The 21,488-nt window shown below is 35.7% G+C and overlaps 1 protein-coding gene across 2 annotated transcripts in view; it reads right to left on the bottom strand.

Annotated features, from left to right (window-relative positions):
- Positions 1-5,910: 5,910 nt before the first annotated feature.
- LOC108766192 (AT-rich interactive domain-containing protein 5B) overlaps positions 5,911-21,488 on the bottom strand; it is a 213,576-nt gene continuing 197,998 nt past the window's right edge. The window contains exons 3-7 of one of the 2 annotated variants that reach the window (XM_018515347.1): positions 16,203-16,680; positions 9,910-10,194; positions 9,529-9,679; positions 9,151-9,364; positions 5,911-9,070 (exon numbers count right to left, since the gene is read on the bottom strand). In XM_018515347.1, coding sequence (XP_018370849.1) covers positions 6,779-9,070; positions 9,151-9,364; positions 9,529-9,679; positions 9,910-10,194; positions 16,203-16,680 — 3,420 coding nt within the window. In that variant the 3' untranslated portion in view covers positions 5,911-6,778. The remainder of the gene's footprint in view (positions 9,071-9,150; positions 9,365-9,528; positions 9,680-9,909; positions 10,195-16,202; positions 16,681-21,488) is intronic. The other variant, XM_018515348.1, reaches the window with a different exon arrangement.

Raw genomic sequence — 21,488 nt, 5'->3', positions numbered from 1 at the left:
TAATTGGTGAATTTGAATTTTGCATGAATTATTTTTAATACTTAATAAATTTTTAAACGAAAAACATTTAGATTTTGGTTATCATTTTTTGAATTTTTGTTTATAACAATAAAAAAATATAACAAATAAAGTAAACAAATTATAAAAATATGTAGCTCAATATCCGTACAGCACAGAAACTTGTAGCAACATTGCTGCAATATTTCAACGTTGCATTTCAACGTTGCAATACAATGTTGCAGAGACATTGCGAAGACTTCTTTTTGCAATATTACTTCAGCAATATTGCAGCATTATTTAAAAAATGTTTCCGGCAAGAGACACAAAAGTCATTCTGTCCTTGTTCGATAATCGGTAAGAAACGAAAACAGAATGACTCTTGTGTCGATTTGTACCTCTGCTGGAAAGCTCGCTTTGAGTATTAAGGCTTACCCCCGGGGGTGGGGGTGGGGGGCCGAGTTCGGTGTCATTGGATGTCCCCCATCTAAACAAACAAATTTTCCCTTAACAACTTTTCAATCAGATGCGTACTTTCCGAGATATTCGCATCGATAGATTAAAACGGACCACCCTGTATATATCGATTTGTATATAACCCAATAAAGTAAGGACCTGCACATAATGGAAGAATAAGAATTAATGATTGGGTTTAATAACATCTGTAGTTATGAAACTGATCAGTCATAGCTATAATATATTCCTCTGAAGAATGACTGTGATTGGTTAGTTTCTAACTACGAATATATTACCTATAGAGAGCCTCAAAAGGAGAGAGTGGCAAACTGCATCACGTGACTCGTCTTCTCTGATTGGACGCGGGCATTCACGTGATGCAATTTGCCGTCCTCTCCCTTTGAGGCTATCTATTGAAAAAATAACGTCTTATTAGCCTGCTACATACTGTATATTCAATATTGTATGTAACAGAAATAATGACGTTATTTTTTTAAACTTTTTTTATTAATAACTTTTTAACGAATAACGAGTGACGGCTAAAACTTGTTGGAGAACACTGAGGGTATTATGACAAGAGTTAGGATAGTAACTGGTTAAAACGTTAAAAAAAAAGTTAAGAAGTTAATAACTTTTAACTTGATTTTATTAATTTTAAAGGTATTAATTTTTAACTTAATTTAGCTACTTTTAAACTTTAATTTATTAACTTTGTTTAAATTAAAATTTTGTTATTTCTTTTAATATCAATATTTTTTTCTATAAGATCTTAAACATTAGAAAATTAATTTAGAAAAAGCTCAATGATTTTGTGGTAAGAAACCCTGTAATAAGTCACATCATACAGTAGCCAGTTTTAGTGATTGGCTGACTAGGTTTTGTCAATTTCCACTTACATTTGAATACATAAATATGAAAAGACCCCTGGATAAGGAATTATTGTAAAACGGTACTGCACATCCATCCATTTTGTAAACCTTTAGGTATATTTTTTGTAACAAATATCTAGTCGATGTAGTCGTAAACATGCGGTGTGAGCAGTGTGAGCGGTTCAGAAGAGATTAAGTTAAAGAAAGAGAGATAGTGCAAATATATGTATATCCTTCCCTCTCATAGGATTTTAACAAAAACGCTTCATAACTCTTATTATAAATAACTTATAATGTGAATAAAAAAAAATTAAATTTACCAAATAATCTATATTGTAATTGTTATTTAAAGTAATCTCATTTTTTAAGAAAAATTAAGACATCTGATTTCAAAACTAATTTTTTTCAAAATTAACTTTTCTTTTAACTTAAGTTAATTCAATCTTAACTTAACTTTTATTAAGCTAATTTTTCCTTCAACTTTTAACTTAATTTTATTAATTTTATAAGCCATCAACTTAATTCACAGAGAGTAAAAAAAAAACATTAACTTACCTAATCCTGGTTATAACCTGGACAACATATGTCAAGGTCAAGGTTACCGGAGCTGCTTCCCCTGTTTTAAATATTTTCCAAAAATTTTGTATCGCGTAACAATAAAACTGACAATTTATGAAATGTTTTTTCTATTACAACACAAAAAGAATAAAGAAAAGCAATCAGATAAATAAGTTGTTTTTCTAAATTTTGAGTTTGATTTAATCCTTGACGGAATGGTGTGCAGTGATACGCCTGCATTGAGAAAATTTTCTGATTGAAAATAAACGAAACAAGAAAATTTTCATCATATCAATCAGAATTCTGGTTATCTCGACTAGAATTATAATAATAGATTCAACCAGGGAATTTTCCGATTTATCCATTTTCAACCAGACCATTCCAATTAATGCAATCAGACTCTTTTTCCAGTGTGTGAATGCACCTGTTCATAAATACACTCTCGTCGTTCAGCGCATTCTCTGTAACTCGATAACATTATTGAACCGGGAAGTAGATTCGCATTTCGTTACGCTTATAAAATCGAGCAAACTCCAGCTTCTTTACGGATAATTTTTGCTGGTAATTATATGTATAATTAAAACCGCATGGATTGTGAGAAGAAAAACCACCTTCGTGACGTACATATTGTTTGTCGCGGAAAACTTTTTACGATTCTTGGAAGCTTCAATATACCGAAAAGCAATCAATTATCGATTCCGTGATTCGCCAGTGGAATCGCACAGGCTCGTGGAGATGATTACCCCGGAATATCCCGTAATGACACGTAAAACAAAGAGATCGAGCATCTCGGGGCAGGGGGGAAAAAAAAAGAGGAGCGAGAAAAGGGAAACGACGGAACGGATGGTGAAAAAAACGGAATAGGAATGATTTTGCGACGATAAAATGTCCGCGCAATCCGCCATCACCGGACTGGTTAAACAGGTTATCGGTTTATGGCTGTCGTAAAGAGATTTTAAATTTCGCGGCACATGTGCATTCCGCGCCGCGGTGCTTCGCCTTCCTTTTCCTTCGTTTTTCAGTCGTTTTGCCGAGTTCATAACGTCGCGCGCTGACGGCTGAACCAATAGGAAGCGACCTCTCGATTACGATGAGCGTACCCACGGAGCAACGTGTGTACTTTCTCATGAGTAAAATTCCATTCTCGGCATCTTCATTTCTTACCGATCTCATCCGCGATCTCTGGCCCCGCGATAAAACTTTGATATTCTACAGTAAGAGAAAAACAGTGACGGCAATTATCAAGACAACTATGCAAGTTTTACACGTAGAATTAAAGTAATTGAATAAAGTACCTATATAGTTACAACTATACAATAGTTCGCTCTCAACTGAAAAACAATAAATACTTTAATTCTATATATAAAACTTGTATAGTTGTATGTTTGTAATTGCAGATATATCTTTTTTTGTAAATATATCTCGCCTATACGCAACGAGAGTAATTAGCGTTTATAATTCTAATAGTAATAAGCACATGTCAATATGATTAAAGTTGTTAAATGACAAGAAATATTATTAAGGCAGAAAGATTATTTAAATTATTGCTATATTTGTCAATGTACAATACAATTAAATTTCTTTGTATTTTCTCAAAAATATACAAGATGTAAGAAAAAAATTAATTTTTCTCTGAAAAAAAAAAGAAAAAAATTTCAGGAACGATCAATCTCTCTCTTCGAAGGTATAAAGCATAGTCATACCGTATGGGGAGGTAAATATTGGGAAATTTTCTCGAAACAAAAATCTGCAAGTACGCCTTTCAGCAAAGATCTAAAGAGCAAAAATGCGTTCTTGCGATTGCAGAGACACGATAGCTCATTCTCATTTGGTGCGTGGCAATAAGAATACCCGTTTATAGTAGATATTTTATTTCCAACTTAGGAACTGAAATGCCCATATATAATAAAAAATATTTGTATCGTAATAATTACTATTATTAAAGTGGGAAAACGAGGGTTATGCTAAAATCGCTCTACTAAGTATACAAAATGAAGAGAAAACTCGCAAAAAACGAAAAACAATCGTAGACTCTTCTTCTCGAAACATTCGAAGATTCTCCCGCGACTCACTCTCATTCATTCATCGGTACGTTTATTCCGTATACGTACACTCTCACGCGCGCTAAAAAAAAAAAGGACTCGAGATTTATAAAACAATCGCGGTAACAGAATATATAAACGAAAAATCATATAAAATCTTCCACGTGGAATTCTTTGCACATTGTAATTATTCTCCTTAATCTTTTTTTCTTTTCGATTCGCGTCTACCTTCTTAGTTTTTCGAACTGCAGTTAAGGGGCTCGTCAAAAGCATGTACAAATGACCGTCGCCATCGTTCGATTTCGTAGTCGCTATCTAATCAGTTTTTTTTTATGGCACGTATTCTCATAAAAGCCTTTCCCTTTACGGAGACTCGACGACAAGCGTCCATCTTGCAGCGTTGGCTTTCCTCGCCGCTGCAGCGTTGTACGAACCCCGCGATATTGCAGCGAATCGTAATCTCATAACGGAGAGATCCGTATACTCGACTATCTCCTTCTCTCCTCTCTTTATACATACGCTAGAACCCGTGGAATCCCTTTAACTTTTTTGTTTCTGTATATATTTATCAGACTTGGACGTGAAAGATCTATCTTAAGATTGTGTATGTAGTTCTTTCGGGCGATCGCGCCAGAGATCCACTGGTACCCAACAACGCCCGTTAAAATTTTTTCGAAAAGACTTACAATAAAATTTCTTCGTCGCATAGCACCATGTCGAAAAGCGACGCAACGCGACGGCGTAGTCGCGACGCGCCCGGGTCGCCGGAAGTCAGCTGCGGTCTTACAAAAATAACAACAGTGGTAGCGTCTCATGTCCTGACCCTTCGCGCTGATCGATAATTCTGTTTCTCGACTCGTTGAATACCACTGGAAGGCTATCGTTAATCAGCCGCGGTCTCGCAATCGGCGCCGCAACACCTTTGTTATCACGAAAGAACCATCCGAAAAAACGTGAACAATTCGTACTCTTGAAAGACATCAATATAGAAATCTGATTTTCTTTTTTTTCGCTAGAACGATCCGAAACGGATCTTTCTTCCTCTTGTACGTCTTTGGGTTACGAATGCTTTAACGTTATTCTCATATTTATCAGTATTCTTTTGATCAGAGTATCCTAAAACGAACAAATTCTATCGATACGCCTACATTTAACATGGATATACCGTCGGTAATTTTTTAAAATCTGTTTTCAAAGTATTGTAGTGGCCCGCGATGTTCGATCACGTTTAGTAGCGATCGCGAACAAGTAATTAATTGATTGCACGCGGTTCCGGATGCTTTTTACAGAGATAAAACGAAATGCTTACATCGCGCGCTCCCTCACGTCGACACGGCACAGCAGCGCGGCGTTAGAGAACAAAAGATCGTCACAAATGTCTTCCGAGCGAAAAAAGAGACCATCGGAAATGTTGTGAAGAAAAATATCGTTTTCTTTCCTCTTAAGAAAAAACAGCGATACGACAATCGTTGGCCACACGAGCAAGACAGCCTGTGTACACTTACTAAACTTAACTTTCTTACGTAATATGTTGAGAGATAATGTAGGATTTGTCTAGCTTAATGATTTACGTAGTTATATACATTATATACATGTCGCTGCTATAACATTGCATGCGTGCGCTTATATCGTTAGAGGTGACTATAGAGTGGTGTATGTGATTGTGTACGAGTGTTTCTTTTTTTATTATAATGAAAATTGTCTAGCTTATACACAGTACATTGGGTTTTCGCGAGCGTTACTACATAAGAATTATTCCGTTACACATAGTAAACAATTATACATTCCGATGATCCGCCGGCTATACGTTCGCCATAGTTTTTTTCTTTTTTTTATTTTTCGTATCGGATTTATCACATAGTGCGTTCAAAATAAATCAAAATGTACACTTGCGAAACGAAAATAAAAAATAAAGACTCGGCGAATTTGAAATTAATGATAATGATACTCTTTTGAAAATATATATCAAAATATGTGAAGAAAAGAAAAAAATAATTGTTCTCAGAAAGAATTTTTTTACGACGGAACGAGACATTAGGAAACTCTAACATAGCACAGGTAATGCAAGTTTCCAAATCAGAATATTCTCTTATAACATTAATTGAAAATCAAAAACGCACGTAAACAATTTATATAAAATAAACATATAAAAATAACAATTTTCTGTGGATTCCATCGACTGTCTCCTTGAATAGCAATACATTTTGTATCGTATTTTTATCACAGGATCTTTTTCTTAATATCGATAATCCTCTAGAGTCTCGTGCAAGGACAAATCCAAGAATCTAACTTCGGAAAGAGGACTTATAATATACTCACACATATTGGATATAACGTTATAGTGCGTATACTGTTAAAATTATTTAAAAAATGTTAATTATATATTAAATCTTATTAATTATATCAAATCGAGCGACAACAAAATGTTATGCGAGTAACAAGGTCCACATATTATTGCATTTCTCACGAAATGCGCAATATAAATATTTCTTTCTAATCATCTATTAGAAATATTTGTAACTAATGATATAAAATATATCATAATTTGAAGACATATCTTTGTCAAACATCTGCACTTAGTCCGATACTTCATTTTACCTTTGCGCGAGACCCTGTGAGATTATCTTTGTTCTATCATGAATAAACACTGTGAATAATTTCGTCTTGTTGCTTTAATCGAATAAAAACAACATAACTGAACATATAGTTTGAACAAATCGCATCACTCTCATCATTATATCGTGTCACTCGCTGATATACATTTCGATAGCGAACAAGTCCAACGGATCCTTGTCTCTCTAGTAATCAAAGCGTTTTTCGCTATGCCGGAAACCCTAAATGTTGAGATCCCATTGTCTATTTAGACGTTGGAGCGGCCGGCTGTTGATGCGGCGGCTGCCCCGTCATCCCCGTCAGTCTTGGTTGCGAGGAAGCAAGTAATTCCTTGTAATATGCGTTAAATTCCGGCGGTAAAAACGACGACGCGGCAGCAGCAGCTGCGGTGGCCGTGGGCGGAATCGGCGGTGGAAACAAACCGTTATAGAACGTGGAATAGTACATGGGGTCCAGAATTGGTAGGAACTTGCCGGACGCATTTGGCAATTGTGACAAAGGAAAGGGAGTAGAATTATTTTGCGGTACCGTCGGAACGAATCCCGACGGTATACTGGGTAAACTGTGTCGCCGCCCAGCCTCGTTCTGCCTGGGTTCCTGTTGATGATGATGTTGCTGCTGTTGCGCTGCCAAAGATGATTTCTCGCCCTCGCTAATCCTACGATGTTGATGATCCCTACCGGCCTCCGCAGCCGCTTTCCTCCTATCAATGCTCATTTGTTGTTGTGGTTGCAATGTCGTTGCCTGAACTCTAGGAAATGAACTTCCGCTATGATTCAAATGATTCAAATTGGGTACGTTTGGTATGATGGGATGACTTTGCTTCCTTGGTGTGTATGGCGAAATCGGCTCATTTCTCACCGTATACTTTCCGTTCACTTGTTGCTGCGATTGTTGCTGTTTCATTTGCACGCTACTTATCGTTCCTATTGCATTTTTATTAGGTGGACTCGGTATTTGAACGTGAGACGGTATAACGTGGTGATTGTTTTTGTGCTTGGGATTCACTAGCGTAATCTCGAGGTTATTCGACGCGATAGTTCGACTGTCAATTACATTTTGGTAGGCAGGGAAGGGTATTCGCTTTGGACAGTCGACGACAGGTCTGTCCGACAACTTGTCCTTGGCCACGGGTGAATTCCGCACGTCCAGATTTAATGGATTAGGCCTCTGCACTACAGGTACTCTGACTATTTCTAGACTGGGCCTAGGGAACGTCGGTTTCTCGGTCTTTTGCGTCAGATCGAGAACACTTCCTCCTTGTCCGACGTCGTTGTTGGAGTTCATTTGTGGATGTTGTTGCGAGCGTTGTTGTTGCTGTTGTTGATGCGCATGCGGCGAGTGATATTTCGGAGGAGAATTTAAAATATCCTTGGGATTTCCATAAACCATCCTTTCATTGTGCACAAATATCGACCTTGATTGTGTCACCTTTGGTGGTAATAACCTGCCATTTGGAATATTTGGTGGAACGAAACGATGGCTTGATTGTTGCACAGACGAAATCGTTGATGGTACGACGTTCGCATTCGCATACAGTTGCAATAGCGCGGTATTGTTCGAGCTACCGAGATTTATTATTCGACTGTTTGCCATATTATTGTTGTTCATCATGCTAATATTGTTATTGTTGTGATGAACTGGTAATTGTTTAATCGTTGGTATTCGCGGCGGATGATTTTGGTGCTCATGCGGCGACGGTAACATATGTCCTATGTCGGGTGTCACAGTGACGGATATCAATTTAGGAATGGAGTTGGGCGTAACTGGAAGTGGATACGGCGAGATCGACGGTTGCTTCTCTTCAGTAGACTTCATTGTAGCAGGCAAGGATGGTGGCGATTGTTGCTGTTGATGTTGTTGCGGCGACATACCAACACAGCTTTGAATTACGCTCGGTCGCACGTCCAGATCGACGGCGGTAACTTCGAGACCGCCTTCACGCAAAATCTCGAGTTTACGTTTTTTAAAGCTGGGAATGATTATTTTGTCTCGACTCATGTCGTTCTCGTTTTCAAGGTCGATAACTTCAGGTGATCTGGAGATTGGTGGCATTATCGTCTTCTCCGCGAATTTCTCGCTGCCGAATAGTGGTATATTTTCCTTGCCTTGTGCCAGTAAAGTTGTTTGCTTGGGATCCAACTTGATCTCCTTCATATCCTTCTCAGGTGGAGGCGTTAGAGTGACGACCGTCGACGCGTTTGCCGCTACACTAGTCACAGGCAAGCCTGGTGGCGAACACGATGGTGGAACTTGTTGGGATATCAAAGGACTGTTGAGCTGCCTCTCCAAGACACTCTGATTGTTACTGGTACCATTCGTCGGTGTTGTGGAGGGTGTGCTATTGGGCGTCGAGATAGATGTATTGGAGGATGGCGGTGGACTTGGCAGTTGGCTAGCTTGCTGGCTGGAAGGTGTCGCGTTATTGGCGATTATTGTATTCAAAGATTTCAGGCGTTCCGGCTTCACTCGCACGCTACGTAACGAGGATGTCTTGCCGGTTTCGGCTTTGGGTTTCTCACTCAAGAGTAAAGTCTGTAAGTGGAAAAAAAAGGCATGAAAAAATTAAGTTGCATTAAGCATAGTTTCACGTTAATTAAATTAGTGCCAATTACCGTTGTTGTTGCTGACATTATTGGTTGTAAGGGTGGTGTTGTGGTCGCAGGAATTACATCTATTGGTGGAGGTGTCTCTGACATATAGAACTCGCTCGATTCCTCCTTGATGTCTAAATCTTCGGATGCACTCATACTCTTGGTACGTCGTCCGAGATTCAGTCTCACTTTTGTTTCTTCGCCTCGCTGATACCTTTCGTAAGGTAACAATAATCTGCAGATACAACCAAAATCTTTTTATAATTTAAACGCATTTATAGAGAATAATCTATATTTGGAAAAAAAAAAAAAAAAAATTCTTAATAAATATTTGTATACAGGGATATTAATGCTCAAATAAAGACAATTGCGTGATAAGAATCCGCTAAAATACTCTACCTTTCGTAGTGTCTACGTGTAATAGTCGCTGCGCTAGTAGAACCCGTGTTACCACCGATGTCATCGTAGATGGTCTTCCAAAGGCGCCCAGCACTGACAGAGTCATAACCACCAAGCATTTGCACTTTTGTATAGAACAGGAATAGATCGACTATGGAGAAAAAAAAGAAGATTATTAGGGCCGTAAGTACGAAATAATTGTGATGTATATTTTGCGAGAAGGAAACCCTGCTGTGTCTTAGCTCTTTGCAGTCTGGCAGCCAAATTGCTGTCGGAATTGCGCGAATAGAAATTTGAAAAATCAGAGAAACGGTCTGCCCTTCCGGTGGCAAGACCCGGTCATCGGATAGAAAATCCGAGGAAAAATAACAAGATACTGACTCTGCCTGTAGCCCAGCAGTGGCATCTTTCCGACCGGCGTACCCCGAGAGTTCATAAAACTCTGCACGTCGGTGATGAACTGCTTTTCTTCCGCGCTGGTCTTCCTCTCGCTCCGCCGTATCCCGGACAAGGGCGGCCTTCCGACCGTGGGTATCACCAGGCTGGTGATCGCCGACGTACTCTTTGACGTCGACGCCACTGAGGCTTCGCTCTCGTTCGAGGATTCGCCCGGCGAAGCGCTGCGCTTTTTACGCTTTCTTCGTGGTCTACCTTTTAATTTCGGCGCTGAAAATCACAAATATCATCACGTTAGATTTATCTGAAAATTGCATATAATTTTAATATGTTTTAATTGAGAAAAAAGTCAGATGTCCAGCCTTGATATACAAATATGCGTCGTAATATAAAGATCGTAAGATATATTCATTACTAATGACGATAAGAATAACAATCGCAAAATATTTCGATTCGCTTTGATTTCTTCTTCTCGACAAACAATTAGACGGTATTCAAAGAGATTTATAAAATTTATTATATATATACACTGAACAATCAAAAAGCTTTCATATTGTATATTCGTATATCGCATGTCACCGTTAGGCTCGTTTTCACAATATATGGTTACCTAAAGATTAAAGGTTACCAACAGATTCATCAATGAAACTCATTCATGAATTTGAGATTTCTTGGTTATCTTTAATCTTTAGATAACCATATATTGTGAAATCGGATTACAGAAAGTTACGGAAAATTAATCATTTAATAATGCATCTTTTAACTCTGCTGGCAGGGTTGACAAATTTCTATATTTTTGGAATAAGGTCTATATCAATGGTAAATCGATTTTTTTCCATACAAAATTGGTCTCTTTTATTAAAAATAAAATAAATAGAACATTTTGTTACCAATAATATAATTCAATATTCTAGTATCACTCAGTACCACTATACAGTTTAGCGTCAACTGATAGTGCACTTTCCAATTTAAGCTTTAGCTAAAATAAAATTCGTAGGTAATAGATTAAGAATCAATAAATAAATTAGTTTTTTGTCACAAAATATTGAATAGTAAACACGAGTCAAATATGTATTGATAAAAATGTTTTATTCTGTTGTATACTGTCATGTTTTTCTCATGCAATTAAAAATTAATATACAATTTAATAGCGTTTGTATTATCTCCAAAGTTTCCGTTTTTACAAGTGTATTTCACACATTAATTTTAATTTAAAAAAATTTTACTATAAGGTTTTATTGCTATTAGTTTATTATTGTCGGTTCGTTTGGTTTTTCTTTGAACTATCGTAATTAATATCTTTTTGCATAAGGTATAAAAATACATTTTTTAGTATTACGTATTAATCGTTTTCATAGTTCCTGCCAGTTTATTCCGCTGGAACTAAAATTCAGAATTTTTTTTTTACTACTGGTTTTTCCACCCACTCGACTTTTCTGGTCAATTCTGCCTGCTGGTCTGTTCAAATTTACTATACGATCATATCGTTTGGGTCAATAATTAAAAAGCTGTAAAAATAAAAAAAAATTTCACAGAAACAAACTTTTATATTAACCTTTAGTACAGACGATGGATCGTTGTTTGTGTCCTGGATTAATTTTCATCACTTTTACAAATACACAAAAATTGTTAAGTGATTTTTACATATACTTCAATATTTTTAGAAAGTACTTATAAAGTTGTGTTTAAAACAAAGAATAGAGATCATTATTTTGCCAAGTGTTTCTAGTATTTCCAAGAAAAGAAATGTACAAAACACGAATGACTGCGAATGACTCAATCTTGTGTATCATACTAAAAATTAACAGCAAAGGCATCAACAAATACCAGAAAAAAATAATCAAAATGACAAAATAAAGGGCTACTAGTTAAAGCTAGATGTTTAATGTTAATTATAATTAGCATTAATATCTAGCTAGGGCACGTAGCCTTTTATTTTATTTTAATTATTAACCTAATTGAGCCTTTTGATTTAGTTCCTTATTTTCAATTTATCAGAGAAAAAATTTTTTAATAAAATATTAGTAAGGAAATAAATTACATTTTGAGTCAAACACTCAAATCTGAACGGACCAGTGCAGCGGGATTAAGATTACGATGTGTATTTAAGTACGTAACATTATTGTATATATATATATGTAGACACACGCGACGAATTAAACAAACTTATATTTCATGTAAAATAATTTGTGTTTCAAGCATTATAATAATGTTTCAAGCATTAATGTCGTAAATACGATAGTAAGACACGTAAACACGATAAGCACACGTGACCTGTTGAATACTTTGTAGTGACTACAAGGTCGAGAAGGTATTTATTTATTTGAATGCGGAACACACACAAAATGTTATCGGCAAACAGACCGGGACGTCGAAATGACTCGAAACTTCATAGTAACGCTATTTGTAACACGATCGACTATTCTCAATTTTAATTTATCAACTTTATTAATTTAACTTAATTTATTTATCCAATGTTCTTTATAACAAAATCTGCACGTTATAAAATTCAATCAAAGCGCATTTTGTTCATTTAATTAAGATGTACTTTAATAGTCTTATCTGTAATTGTCTGTAAGCGATATTCATGAAATTGCAATTGCATGATTTTGTATAGACATCCGATATATGTGTGTGTGTGTGTGTTTATATATTTCATCATTAAATTACATAATATAACGCACAGCGGTAATTTTCAATCGGGTCAATAAGGTTGTAGGTGAGATATTAGACTAGTTATTGATATTCGATTATCAATAACAAGCCGTTTTTACGGCCGTTATTCACAGTTCTTATTTCAATAAGATTTCATCTTAAGTAATGTCTTATGCTCTGTATACGGCTCTGTGATTGGTTAATAACATCTTATGATTAATTGAGTCGTTATATCGTAAATATGACAATCGGCTATGAATACCGGCCTATGTTTTTCGGAAAGACAGGATGAAAGGAAGATGCAATATCTTAAAAATCGATACTTGAAAAAAAAAAACTCGACCACGTGACACGTGTTCCTAACTATTTTGACGTGTTAAAAGATTACATGACATAGGCACACGTGTGAACGCACGATGTGCGCATTCAACAGAATCGATTCGCGCGAATACGAGCTTATAATAATTTCCTTAGAAATTAACAAATATGTATATTCCACTATCTTACCAGGTATATTCAGATAAACCACTTTATTATTCCGAATTCTCATCACAATGGCCATTGTTTCCGTGGTGAAGTTTCGAACGACACTCACGATTATAGGTTTATTGTCAGACAGGTGATAATCGTATAACCTTCCGGCGAATTTTTTTTTTTACCGTGGACAATATAACTTGGCAAGGCGAAAATACGACGAGCACGGATGGACAAAAAATAAATACGAATCACAGAGTTCGTTGTCGAGTCGCAGGTTATATATCGCTAGGAGCTCGATAAATTCGCGTAAGCGAATCTTTAAGTCCATCGACTACTAATCAATCTAATTCTAAAAACGATATTTTCCATGAGAGGCGCGTAGTTTTGACAAGTTGAGGATCGCAAATGTGGTACAAGTTCGTCGGACTGTACTATTTGCACTACTGCCCACCCGTCGCCGTGACACATCACACATAGGCACATACGCACAATAATCGCTACGTTGTGCTCGAATCGCGATACCATATGTATATCGTAACAAAAGCTTCACGCTGCCGATGAACCAGATCGCGCGACAAAAGACCACACTTTGATCGCGAAGAAAAAACCGCAATTTGATCACGATCAATCGAAGCCGGATGATGAAGAGAGGTGGTACACTAATCGGTCGGCAGCTAGCGAGATCGGATTTTCGACACGAACATCAATATCAATACGTTACGTGGCGAGGCGAGGCGAGGAGGGGGACGCCGATTTTTCGATTGGTTGCACGTCTCGCGAATGTCGTTGAACGTCGGACGAATGCACGACTGCACGCACGCGGCACGCGAGAGGAGATAGTCGTCGCGTCCGCGTAACCGCGTTGTCAGTGTCGTCACGAGCGTGGGATCATGCGTGCACGCGCCAGTTGCCCCCGCTCGAATGCCCGAATGTCGAATTACGCGATGCACGCACGCGGCACGAGTGATGCCGGATGCGTCGGAAAAACGACGAATCTGCCAGACCGATGACGGCGAATTCACGGCCCCCTGACTATGAGATTTAGAGCCCAACTACTCGGTTTTCGGTTAGCTCGGTCGCGTTGCGGCCGCTGGGCCTTATCTCGTCTATTACATCCCCTCGGGATCCTTTTCGGTTTTCCGCATCGTGCGAAGAGCGAGACGCGAGCGATCCAATGAAACAGCGCGTTGTCGCAAACCGTTTTTTTTTCCCAGCGCCGGCGCAGGCTACAGTCGGCACTCTCGTATGTGTTGTATGCTTGTATCGTTAAGCGAGCGAGCTGTTATGTTCTCTGTCGATCGGTATCTTTGTGTTATCTCTCCGTGTTTCATCCGGCGAATACAAAGAGGAACACGCGCGAGAATCGAAAATAATATCACTCATCTCTTGTTTTATATATTCGGATTCTTCTCGACGAGCGTGTGCGTATGTATATAAATGCGCAAATTCAATTTATTATCGTGTTTCGAAATTCAAGCGAAGCCTTACAAAATATAAACATTATTGTAAAAAAAAAAAAAAAAACATCTCTATGAACGTTGCATCGCAAAGATATCGCGATCACAGTTTATTTATTCGTTATTAAACAGGAGAATATTCAAATTGTGTATCGTATTCATTTGCGAATGACTGAGAGAGAAGCTTTTCAAATATTCACAAGCTCTCTTCTCTGTAGTTAACACAATTAAAGTATGGCGCTTCATTTTTCATCTATCTCTTTTTTTACATTAAAGTATAGCCAATATTTACAACGAAATAACACTTATTTGAAAAAATCTCAAGTCAAAATTGTATGAGATATTTAATAAATTATAATTATTTAAGTATAAGACTGATAGATGAAGCAACTTATAATGAAAGATAAATATAAACAGAATAGAAGCTTTTTATTGATTGTACGTTTTTTGAAAGTTATTTTCAATGTGAAGATATTATGCTGTGCTTTAAATACGTGTTACACTTAGAATAGTTATTATTAATAAATAAGTGCAATTGAAATATTACCGCCACAAGCTTCCAGTATTAAAAAAAGGTATATCTCAGGTTTTCGTAATTGTATAACCATTGTTTTCGGAAGATAAGTTAATAATAATGATGTCAGCACTTAGTATTAATAGACAGCGTATATTCTCTGTGTGTGTATACTGACATATTATACATAATATAATACGTTCGTAGTATCGAGCAAATAAACTCCAAGGTTGAACGTTACAAGCGTCTTTATAAGTTAAACGCACACACAAATGCCAGCAGTTAAATGTGTGTGAATAGGAACATGTTCGTTAGCAATCAAAAGAATTTTTCTCAAAAAATATATGCATGATTAATAAAAAAACTTTCTTCTACATTTTTCATTTGTCTTTTTCTTACCAAAAGAGAAATCATTTTTCGGTTGTACATACGACGATTTCTCGAATATTCCATATTATCCATTATCGTGTAAATAAATATACAACAAATTGAAAGTGAAAGAAATCGTCTTGCAAGATCTTTTTACGAATCAAATAGTTAATATGCACGATAATTTTCGGTCCTTATACATGATGAGTCATTCGTGTCCCAGTTTAATTTTCATCACTTTAAAAAATATTATACAAACATTGTATTAACACCCGGTAGTAGGCGTGTGAATTGACTAGCGTTATAGAAGGCGCGTCTCGGCCATTTTGAAATATATTTGCTACAATAGGATACATATATATATATATGTATATATGTATTGTAATTTCACTAATTACTATAATAATAATAGTTAATAAAACAACGTTTTAATAATGTTTCATTATTAATCAATTACAAAGGAATATAATATAATTATTGGAAATTTTATTTATATGTATAACATATTTTTATTTTAATTTTATCTTAAGAAAAAACATTAACAAACATTTAAACAAATTGAAAGATACAGATAGAAAATGGAAAATGACCATTCCCGGGTTAATAAGTGATACATATGTATATGCTTTAATATCTTTAGAAAGTATTTGTAAAATCGTGTATTTATACAAAAATTGTACATAAATATTATAACTAATGACTTGATGCTCTTAATTTTTCAAAGAAAAGAAATATGCAAGACACAAATGACCCAATTATTGTGTATACTAAAGATTTAAGCTAAAAAATCGATAAATGATACATACCCAAGTGATTACACAGCAGCTCGTGAGTCTCGAGATCCGGATAGTCAAATGTGTCTCTGCAGAAGAGCACCTTGGTGCCTGGCGTCGCGGTGAAGCCCCCTAACGCAGCCGCGATGGACGAGCACAGCCAGGAAGGCTCGGCACCTTCGAGTCTACGTAGAAGTGCCCTATAGCGGCAATATCTAGGATATGAGAGTACTACCACCTTCGTTTGGAAGCTGTCCGATCTTTTCAAAGAGTTCAGGTTGCTTTCGTATTCCTTCTGCTGTTTCTCGACGTCCGAGAAATCGATCCCCGGATCCGTCAGCACCTGCGGCTGTGGCATCTCATATCTGAGTGGACTAGTCTCCGGGGACGACGTCGGGGTCGTTGGATAGGACACTTCCCGTCCCCACGACCATTCCAACGTAGGTGAAAGCCATGTGACTAGGTCGTGCACGCGGACGACTACTTTTTCGGAAATCGTCAGCACCTCGTCCTGTAAAGAAAAGTATTTCTCAATATACAATGTGTGAATTATGGACATGGAATTATATAAAAAGTATTTATCATTAAAGGGACATTATCATCTGCGCAGATAAGTTAAATCGAAATCAGCAATAAATAAATATATAAACATGCATAACATATATCAGAAAAAATAGTTAATTATTAAACTGTTTCCTCGTTCGAAAGCGAGAAAATAGGGTCCAATTATTAAAATTCCAACGATGAGTCAAAAAATTGCTATATATTTTCCACGAACTTCCTCCGTTTTATTAAAATTAAGAAATGATGAACAATAAAATTGTATGTCGAAAAACGATAAAAATTATGCCTAAACAGAATTTCATGTCAGTACAAGTGTAAACAAATGAAAAATATATCATTGATATATCTAGTAATAGTATCTACATCTAGTAATAGTCGATAATGAATGTTTATCTGAATCGAAAGAATATAATTGTTATAGCCTATTGTATGAAGCCTGTAGGGTAAAATAGTATATTTTCGAACATGGTACAATACTGAATGAAATAAAATTTGAAGCCACTTTTCAAGGTTCAAATTTAGTTTTTTCCTGTTTGCTTTGGTATCCCCTAAAACCTTCTTACAATGAGATTAATATCAAACTTAAATCTTAAAATTAAATTTAGATCTTATTTCGTTCAAAATTGTACTATTTTAATCTATATTATAATTATTCTATATACAATTATTCTGATATTTCATTTTGTAAGTTGTATAAAATTAGCAAAATAATGTAAATATTCATCGACGTTATACAGGGGATATTTGAAAAGTCCCGGACCCCTTAAATATCTTGAAAAGTAAGCATTTTTTGAGAAAAATATTTCATACAAAAGTTGTATACTTTAAAATGGTCTGTTTACTGATCTTATCGATTTGACCTGTGGTACCAAAATCAGATCAAGAGAGGTCAAATCGATTTTTTTAAACGAAATATTCTATTTTTTATTTCAGAATCTAATAACTAGTGTCAAGAGCTTTTTAAAACACTATAATGAAGTTATTCTCCATTAAGTACTTTTCAAGTTATAAGACTTGAAAGTTACAGTACCGCCAGCATTAGCACTACCAAAGGTGTCTGACCGATGGCTAAAACCTTTTAAATGTTGTTCAGGATCGTGACTTGGATAACATTTGTCAAGAATAAGGTCATTGGAGGTTGTACCTCTTATTTTCATTTTTACGTAAAAATGAATTTTTAGTGCAAAAATAAGAAATATAATCTCCAATGGTTTTGATCTTAACAAATGTTATCCAGGATATATAGCTGAAGAACATTTAAGAGGTTTTAACCATCGGTTAGATACGTTGGGTAATGCTAATGTCGGCGGTATTGTAATTTCCAAGCTTTATAACTTGAAAAGTACTTAATGGAAAATAACTTTATTATAGTGTTTTGAAAAGCTCTAAACACTAGCTATTAGATTATAAAATAAAAAATAGGATGTTTCGTTTAAAAAAATCGATTTGATCAGTAAATAAACCATTTTAAACTATACAACTTTTGTATGAAACATTTTTCTCAGAAATGCTTACTTTTCAAGATATTTAAGGGGTCTGGAACTTTTCAAATACTCAGTATATCATGCTGTATGTACATATTTGATTTTCAAAACTATTTTCGTTCTCATGACTTTGTTGCAGGTATCTAAATTTTACAGTGTGTGTTATCGAAATATAATTAAAATTATTTTATTTTCTCCTAGAGAATGTATATACCTACATAAAATATCTAACTTAAGTACTTATATCTCTATTATTCTAAATAATATATAAAGAATAAAACTATAAAATTTCATGATTTCGAGAGGTATAATGTAATGACAGTATTTTTTATGTATATGAAGGAGATTTCAAGACTGAAGAATAACTCAATTATTTTTAATGAAACATCTGATTTTTAAAATAATATTTCTCTATAGTTATTTAGTTATTTTATATACAAGTATTAAGATAAGTTTAGCAAAAATCTATAAATTATAAAATATTTGATATATTTTATTCATATTTTGATACACGTATAAATAAAAATTATTATCAGTAATCTATTGATATACATTATTTGTATAAACTATACTATAATATGTTATAATGAAAAATAAAATATAACATAAAATATGTTATAATGAAAAAAGTCTTGTTGAATTAATTGAAATTCTAACAAAATCAAACAATAAGGTACAAATCAAATACTTATAGTTAAATTTATCAAAATTGATCATTCTAGTCGAGATAATCAGAAATTCGGTTACAATAGCTAAAAATCTCTGATTTACACGATTAGAATTCATTTTGAATGTATTTCTTGTTGGTACAATAAGAACATTTTTCTCAATGTTCCTCAATATAGAATTTTAGTTTTTAAACGATTTATTAATGATAACTACGAGAGAGAAAGAGAGAGAGAGAGAGAGAGTGGGGGGGGGGGAGGATTGCTGTTGTATACTTATTCAGAAAGCTTGATTCAATTGTTAACAAAATCGATATATTGTAGTATAACATAATATAGTAACAAGCAATAGCTAATATATCATTAATAGAATTATTATTTTATGAAATAAATAAGACTTTTATTTCACTATTTTTATGCAATAAAAAGATCGCGAGCAAAGATAACGCATTCAGGATTTTGGCGGGAAGAAATGTTTTTGGTAGAACTCCCATTTACCTACATAACATGGCTCTCTCATCGTATTTGTACCGACTCTCAATTGAGAGCTAGCGACTCTATATGGGAATGCCAGGAACTTGCGCGCAAAAGCTTTCGAGGTGAGATGCAACTATTTATTATCGGGGAAGAGGGAGAAAGATGAGAGTGTGTATAATAGTCTCTCCTTTCTCTAGCTATGTAATACGTTATACATATATGTATATAATCCACGCGATATAAACCGTGGTTTATGCTGCATCTCGAGTGCATCGTTATCTGCTCCGCCTCCACGATAATTTAATTGTTCGCCGGTGCTTGCAGAGCGACGTCATTTTCGCCAAGTTTGACTTATTACTTGCTCCGTATGCCTCTGCTCTTTCCGCATTAGACGCATAAATTATTATCGCCCGTTCGAACAGAGTTCAAACGTTTACACAACCTCAACGACACAACCATGTGTAATCGAATGACTTCATCACAGCTGCGCTACGTGTACATAAATTTATTGCATTGATTATTAATGAATTATCTCATTGTTTATTTCTGACAGTAATAATTGCATATAAGGTAAGTGACTCAATAAGTGAATGTGCTTAGCGATTGAAAAATCAACAATATATTTGTATTATTATGATATTTGTGTTATTAACAGCAAGAAAGAGAGGGAAAGAGAGAAAAAAATATAAACTAAAAAGAAATTAAATATTTTATTTCAAAATAAGTATTAAAAACATAATTTGTATTTTTTTTATTGTAAGAAATTGCAAATTAAATTAAAAAAATTTCAGTTCAGTCATTGAGCATTTACTTTATATAATTATATGCACATTCATTATCTATTTAATATGAATAACAAGTGTCTAAATAATTATGTGTTTAATTTCTTTTTGCAAAGGACCAATAACAATTATTATATAGATATGTATAAGCTTATTTCGAAGCATTTAGCTTTGACAAGAACAAAAATAATTTTTCTCACATTTCCAAACGTAGTTTTTCTATAGCCATTGACTCTATATATAATCCAATAAATTTTCCGCACGAGTGAAAATCCGCGCGCCGTAAGAAAGACACACTCTTTCGGTAATTGTGCAACGCGCCAAGCGGAGCGTGATTTACTTCGTATACGCCCAGGGTGATTTTATATGGCGGCTAACGGAAGATAATTTATTGACGTTGCAATATCCATCGGACCGAAGTTCGGAAACTTTATTTATACGTCGTGATATAGGGTGCGGTCCACTTGACGCTACAAATGCTTCGAAGCTTTTGACTGACCAATCGGAAGAAAGAATTTTACTAATTGACCAATCAAAAAATCCTTCAAAGCATTTGTATCATCAAGTCGGCCATAGCTTATAATGTTGTATTTGATTTGGGAGCCACTGTGTGTTGCTTGGGTTATACTTTCATCTTTTAGCTCTCTGTGTATTCGTCCATATTCCCCCTTTTTCTCCCCAACCCTGCAGCCCGCACCTCTTCACTCTTCTTCCCTCCCTCTCGTCCCAGAGTTCTTCCAATAGTAGTTTCCCTTCTACTCTCTCTCTCTCTCTCTCTCTCTCTCTCTCTCTCTCTCTCTCTCTCTCTCTCTCTCTCTCTACTGCCATCCTCCCTTTCGCTCTTTCCCCTCAACCCCTTTCTCGCTCTCCGTCTTTGTCTCATCTCGTCCTTCTCTCACCATTCCTCCTCAACCCCCGCGTATCCTCTTTCCCCATCCTATCACGCGCCTCATTCCGTCGTCCCCACTTATTCGCTCGCTGTGCTTCTCCCCCGACGTGTGTTTCTCTTCTCTTCCCCCTTGGCTCGCGACCGGCGCTAGCGATGGGCCCGATCCAATTCCCCGCGAGCTGTAATTTTCAATCGATTCACAAGCAGCTCTCGTCGTCGAAAGCCATCGACAGACATTAGAATAATCGCTGTCCGATCTAATAATTGAATCATGCTCGCATCACTTTTCGTTACTTCGCGTTAATTCCTTGCGCGACGTTGTTAAATAAAACTTCAAAGCATATTTTTCGTTTGAGAAACAGATAATGCCTTGGAAATTCTCTTTACTACGATGATATTACATTTACAAACTTGATCCTAATTTGTTGGTTAATAATTCTGCCAAAATTATTAATAAT

This window comes from Trachymyrmex cornetzi, unplaced genomic scaffold (assembly GCF_001594075.2).
Source record: "Trachymyrmex cornetzi isolate Tcor2-1 unplaced genomic scaffold, Tcor1.1 scaffold570, whole genome shotgun sequence".
Taxonomy (NCBI): domain Eukaryota; kingdom Metazoa; phylum Arthropoda; class Insecta; order Hymenoptera; family Formicidae; genus Trachymyrmex; species Trachymyrmex cornetzi.
Note: the sequence above shows the minus strand (reverse complement) of the source record. Positions and strands in the feature narration are given on the sequence as shown.